The sequence below is a fragment of the Plasmopara halstedii genome (assembly GCF_900000015.1).
Source record: "Plasmopara halstedii genome assembly, contig: Scaffold_816, whole genome shotgun sequence".
NCBI classification, from domain to species: domain Eukaryota; phylum Oomycota; class Peronosporomycetes; order Peronosporales; family Peronosporaceae; genus Plasmopara; species Plasmopara halstedii.
The window spans coordinates 452,598-459,652 of record NW_020187732.1 but is presented as its reverse complement, the minus strand read 5'-3'; the positions used below and the strand labels follow the sequence as shown (position 1 = coordinate 459,652).

General features: G+C 41.8%; 1 protein-coding gene across 1 annotated transcript; it reads right to left on the bottom strand.

Moving 5' to 3' along the window:
* Window positions 1-6,169: 6,169 nt before the first annotated feature.
* On the bottom strand, window positions 6,170-6,423 carry PHALS_14049 (adenine phosphoribosyltransferase; the record flags this gene model as incomplete). Its single annotated transcript, XM_024729783.1, has 2 exons — window positions 6,170-6,228; window positions 6,297-6,423. The coding sequence occupies 2 exons, from the start codon at window positions 6,421-6,423 to the stop codon at window positions 6,170-6,172; spliced, it is 186 nt and encodes a 61-aa protein (XP_024580126.1).
* Between the last annotated feature and the right edge of the window lie 632 nt (window positions 6,424-7,055).

The following is a 7,055-nucleotide window of genomic DNA, read 5'->3' as shown; positions in this document are numbered from 1 at the left end:
CGTGGGCCACCCTGCCCAACGGACACTTCAACCGCCGTCCGGATACGGTTTCCAACATGCAGTGCCTTCTGTCGATAACACTAGCTTGCGCCGTCGCTACTCTTAGAAATGATCGTTTCCGGAAAGCGATTCAGTTTCACACGCACTATTTCAAAACGAAGTATTGTCTTAGCCATTTTCTATCACCGATGTATCTTCTGTTCTTGAGCATCTAATGTCTTGAGGACAACTGCGCAGCCAAGAAAGTGTATTCGATATCTGTCGCCTAGCTCATGTCTCCACCACCCGTAAGCCTGATTGCTGTGTCAACATAACCAAGAGAGACTTCAGGGTCTTTCCAACTCTACTCGAGTAGGAAGAAGCGACCGACTATTCATATCATAGTAGGCTCCCCATGGCTGAAACTAGCATCTGACAAAGTGAAAATACCACCTATACTCCGAAACAGGGAGTTTAGTTTCCCACTCCGGAAAGATTGAAACGCTTCCGCTGCCGCGTGCAATTTAACGCACTTAAAGCTAGTACTTCCCACGGAGAAACGTCATGTTCACTCACCTCAACGGGCTTCTGACAAGCAAGTAAGGCTTGGTCTTTTTTTGCCCTCGAGTTGTCACCGTTTGCTATACCAACAAATTAGAAAATCGGCAGGGTTGCTTCTTCTTAAAGTTCGAGATGATGAGCATTCAATTTGATTGTTATGTCGTTTTTGTAATGTGCTCGACGAAGCATTAAATCATTTTATGACATGATGTTCTCATCAGTGAAGGGTTTTAAAAAGAGTGAATATTTCTGCCTTCTTCACTCAATGCTACAATCAAGCGCGCTCTTTTTTGCGCTTTTACAAGCGTTTAGCATGCGAGGTACGGTCATTATGGAGTATTCAAACTCTTTAAATGCTGCTGCTGTGGTCACACGCGGAATACATTAAATGTGGCATCTATGGGGTCCAAATACCCTAGCAAAACCGCTATTGGGCGTTCACTTTACTTTTTGCATAAGTGGAAAGGCTATCTGCATTGACGTGTGGGGTTTCTGCTGTGGCGTAGGGGAATCTTCTGATGGTCTAATTTTATAGAATTTAAACGACATTTACTCGATTAGATGCGCAGGAACTTTTACCGTGTAGACAGTCAAGATCGGGTCGCTGCCAGTTAAAGCTTGTTACCAGCGAGCTGTATACATCGTGTCGTGAGCTTTGTGACGAAGTGTCGTACACCCATCGCGGCATTTGCAGCAAATGCAGAAGTAATGAGACTGAGCTTTGAAAGACATAACGTAAGAGAAGCACTCATAGACAGGAGCTTATATCTTTCTTTGTGGGTAAACGTGCCATCTCATACACGAAGTATTACAATGATTGCTTCAAACCGAGAGCACCTTAGTTGCCTCACCAAGTATATCCTGTAAATTGTCGACCACAGGGTTACGCCTTTTTCAGTAGACCATTGAGCTAGTGTGAGCACGATAGGAAAAACTCCACCAATATGTATGACGTTCGTAATACCAGGCATTGTTAAAGTGCAAGCAAAGTGAATAATTATAGGCACAGTCAGTGCTTCTAGTCACTAATGGTTGTGCTTGAGCGAGGTTTCAGAATGACACATTAAGTGCGGCCTTAATGCGGTAGCTGGAGGAATAACGGTTCTCGTACGCCTTACACTCTTGACTTTAGAAGAGAGAATAAAGCTAGGAGTAACCAAGGCACTGGTATGGATGCGATTTATGGAGCTATGTAAAGAGAGATGTGCCATACGTGTGTAAATCTAGCATCGGGCTTAGCAAATCATCGTGAGTTCGGTATATATCAAGCGTATATAATTAGTATGGGTTTGAAGCAAACTTGAATATAAATATATGTCACACAAGAAAATTTTAGGTAATTTGCTCGATTTTGGCGGAGAGATTTTCGGCTTCGCCCCTGGATGGTGCATCCGAATCGAATTTCTGTGCGCATGTCAACGCGGAGTCGATGAGCCCATTATTTTTTGTGCAATGTGCGCGACGACTCAATCGCGTTGATGTCTGCATGATTACATGTGAAGACTAATATGAATGTAGAGCTCTATCTTATACATAAACATTTAGAATGTACAAGCATGCAACATGCACTTAGCTATGCACTTTCTTCCGCCTGCACTAAATTGTTCTTTTTAATATGAACATATAAAATACACTCTGTCTCAAAGACTTATGCAACGAGGAGGGGCGTGGCACACTAGACAAATACTCATAATGCCCGCTTTATTAACTGATAATCGGGTCAAAAACCTCCTTCAATGGTTGTCAGGTGAATGCAAATCAGCTGACTCACTGATTTCTGATTTTTGACTTACTAGTTCGACCTCCTTCACAGACTACACAGCTCGCGCTTTTAATAAATATTGCAATTACAGCGATTTGTAGCCCACACGCTTCGTTCTTTCACATGCAACAAATATGTAATTCTCCCCCTCTTCCAACGTACAGGTCAGAGTCTGACAACTGATCCTCAAGCATAGCCGTTTCTTCTTACGCAACATCAGTATATTTAAAGTCCTATTAGCAACTCTCCCAGGACCCAACTCGGGATACTTGCACTAACTGATAAATACAACCAAGCGCCGCCCACAATGCGAGCAGTAAGCAACTTCCAGTCCGCGTCACTCGCTGTTCTAACTTGATCTCCTACCAAGTATGGCTTCATCATATAATGTTTTGCAATAATTGTAATATACCAGTCATCCTGTACATGATTCGATAGTTTAAGTTGCTATGATTAATCGAGTTGCATTAGCCGTCGTGCGCTCTGTATAATATTTAAACATTTCTATTGCTATATTAAAGTGAGCTGATGCAACGTGTACTAATTCACTTTTACTACAGACTCTAAATGTGTATTTTATCATCGTGGGCGATGTTGCCAGAGCAATGATGTATACGAGGGAATCAAATTGAGAGCAACATATGGTTCAGCTTTTGTCACAATCGTAGCGGATAACGAAGGCTCTATTCATTAAGTTGGGCGCGTCCCTCCAAATGAGGCGATTCTCATGGACTTTTTTACTAGTAAATTTGCCAATATGATGCATAATTTGATATGTTAAAATACTTTTCTTAAATCAAGCTTAGCACTGAAAAAGTCTAAATTTATCGTAGGCACAACTCAAATACACTCTTAAATTTTATGTAATTTTCGCGTAGGTGATTTCACTCCTGTTTCTATGTTAGTACAATCCACCATTCGCTTAGCTCGCTTTGATGTCAATGCACGTAAGTGCAGGGTATCAGATCGTCACTTCGTTAAATGACCTTTAAGATTGTCACTGGTTGGGTCAGACGTATGGCAAGAGATAAATTCGCTTTGTCTTTTAAATGAAAGGATTCCCAAAATAAGAATGCAAATTAAAAGGTGCAATGGTCGAGGAGCCCTAAATTTACTGTAAGATCCAAAACACACTCCTCTAGTTCTCAGGTCGAGAAATTGCGTCGCTAATATAACACCTCAGACGTGGGATTGACTAACAGTAAAAGCAAGCACGACGGGGTTGTCATTCACTTTGCATAGTGGATGCTTCAGCTCTTCAATCCGCTTAAACGATGCCGAGAGGTTGGGTTTGTGTGCTGCTACCCCAATCAGAACTGAGAGCTCTAAAGTATCAACACATTTTTCGCCACTGCAATGACTTAAGCGCGTAAGGTTGACATAAGTGTTCGATCCATTATCAAAAAGAGGCAAATTGTTATCTCGTGATATTGATTACCCAAACTCAAAGTTAAGGTTTCACAGCCGCAAAAAGTTTATAGCAATATGATAGACTACATTGCGATGAGTTTCAGTACAGCATTTGTTGATAGCGTGGTGATGTGCAGCAAAAGACTGAAAGAGTTATTGCGAAAAATGATTCCCCAAAATGAAAATAACACATCCACATCCGCGTGGAATTTAAACGAGTTATAACAATTATCCTAAAATTATTCGCAGTCTTGTAAACAAAGAAGTCGGTTTATTTCGGCATCAACAATTGCAAAGCTTTAAGAAGTCGTAAAGGCGGTCATCGCAGATGACAACCTTCACATTCATGTGAAGCAGATCTAATTCAGTTTCGCTCATCCTGATAAAAAAATTGCAAATGCAATTGCAAAGTCGGAAATAGACTCGAGGATCACTATTACGACAAAGTTGACCACTGTGACTAAGACAAAAGCAATTTAAGCCGCAATGAACCAGTTAAAAGGGGCTTTGATAAAGTGACGATTCCACTCGTGCTCGAAAGAATTAAGCTGGAACTTGTATCGATGTGTGTGACTGCGTTAAGACATTGAAGATACGCTGTAAGCGTAAGCATAACGCAATAGTGCGTGCAAATCAAATCGTTATCAACACGGTGCTTTTCGTCTGCGACCACCTTACAAGTATGTTCGTTTCGAATTGTTAACAGCGCAGTCGATGTCTGAGCCGTAGCGAATACAGATGCATTGGACGATAAGCTTCATGCAAGCGGACCAATACACACTTATTTGGGCTAGAAGCACATCTATCGATTAGTCGCAACAGCATCTTATAATGAAATGCAAGACCAGCAAAACCACGCAATAAAGCTAGTTAAATTAGCAAGTGACACGAGCTGACTTAACATGCACTTTTCACTTGCAACGCGGGCGACATTCAGCTTGTCAACATTTATCAGACAAAGAAATCATTTTTAAGTAAGGAAATTATCTGCTGTACATGGAGCCACGTAATCAGGTCAATCTAAACGGCTTTACTCATACAAGTTCGAAATGCTTGTTCCAATGCTGCCAAGTCAACGTCAAGATGTGCGCCGAGACCGCGAAGGGTACTGTATATTCAAGTAAACCAGATCCGAGGACTGGCGCAGCATTTTTCCCGCCCATCATAACGGCAAAGTGCTAAACACCTATGCTTACGTCTGGCTTTTTGCCAGTGTGACTTTCATGTTTTCCAGAATTTCTGCCTTCACAGTCGATTCCGACACATAATACTACTCATTCACGCTTCAGAAGATGATGAGACAACAAAGTTAAGATAGCTAGTATAATGACACGTACCTTAAGTAGGCATTGTATTAGAGTTGACCGTATTCAATACGAGAGGTGTGTATAATGCATGAGCTGCGAGCATCACACAATGCATCGATCAAGATATATACTCGTTTACAGATTTGCTGGCTTTACTTACGCAGGCTTTGGCTAGAGCAACATTACCTTATGGTACTCGAAAGGATTCGCGTCCTACTTACAGTCTTGGTGAATCCTCTGTGCGTTCGCTAAAATAAACGTTAAGCCTCCTATACGCATGGTGCCACAACAATCTCGTCGTATGCTCGACGCTATTCTGTACTCAGGGAAGAGGCTGAGTTTTGATTAACCATCCTTTGACACATCTTTGACGAACAGGTACGAAATTTAATTTACAAGATAAAAGGGCGCCTTTGTTTGACGAACGTCTTGAAGCCACGCGCTTTGACGGCCGTACCTTTCAGAGCGATCGTTAACCTCAGTAAGCGGGAAGTGTTATGCTGGACTTACGGGTGCGACTTGTCGCTCCCCGTCCGCGAAGTAATTAGGTATGGCGTTGAGGCCTTGATTTAGTGTTGGCCCTTGCGGTATTGAGGAGCTGTAGTTCAGAAGATAGTACTCGGCATCGCTTATTAACTGTGGGGGCTCAGGTCATTTCTACAACCTGAAAGCTTTGAGCTTCACTTTTCCAATTTAGGCCTCTAGAGGATCCTTATAATTTGTAAGCCTCGCTGCGCTCGCCAGCAATACCACCTGCAGACGTATGTCAAAACCTGTGCTCTGAATTTGAACATGGAAGGACATGGTCTGCTGTGCTTTACTTAAGACGACGTAAAAGCTTAGTAAATGTACTAGTTTATTTAAGCATGGAAACATGCACCAAGGATGACTGATGTTGCTATATTCGCTGACGGAATCTTTGATTTAAAATGACTGTGCTTCCGGATGGAAATTGTGGGCAATTGTAGATCATTGCAATAATCTTTCACCGATCATTGTTGCTCTAATATTGGCATTAAATTGAATTATATCTACGATGATTTTCTTTAAAAAACTTCCTTTTTCAATAAGGTTCACGAAACTGTTCTCCGTAAGCAGCTAGATAATCTGTATATTCTCGTTTATACTGACCATACAGACGCGGCCACGGCTATTTAACAGGCGAATTTTCACTACAAATATGCAAGCCGTCACAGAGACCCCTGCTTGCTGCACAAGGTAAACACCAGCTGTTACACCCGTGGCTAGCAAGTCACCCACCAGTAGTACTCAATCACCCTCCTTATCTACTGCGAAATCCTGGATACCTAGACAATCACCGCCATTCGTGTTGTCGCCCTTATACTCTTTCGAGTATTCGACCGTGTCCTTTACACTCGGTATCTTATCGAGCTTGCGCAGCATAAAGACGCGCTTTTGCAATAAAGATTCCCGTTACGGCGAGATCAAAAGTTCACGTGCTTAAAAAAATCCAATGACATCCACCTAATCTATGAAGGGCGATACGTAGTGCACACGTGAATCGAAACTCAGTTGTAACTTTTCGGGATCAACTCGTAAACCGCCCACGTCAAAGAACTGAACGCCTTTAGATAAAACGATTGGGATGGATTTGGCCAACCCGGTTAGCGCCTGTTTTCTATCTTCCAAGTCGTGAAGTTTAGAGCTTTCACTGTCATTTATGCGTTAGATTTATGCTTATGCAAGTTTTCTTTTTTTTCAATCCGCGATCCGTCCGGTAACATATATTTCTCACAGAAAGTATGAAAGATTTTGAAATTTATTTATACAAAAGCGCATTATCTATATTGATAATGCGTGATAGTGGGAATAGGCCTAATAATTCCATTTATTGACGTGACAACAACATACTTCGTTTCTATAAGCCAATTTGTACTTCTTCGGTAGTGCCTGGGCCGATTTGGTGAAGGAAGTACTGTTGAAACAAAAAAACGGAAATCATATATCACAGATAATCAACCGACATGCGCAACATCAACAGTTCGGCAATCCACCACACATTAAATGATTGCTAA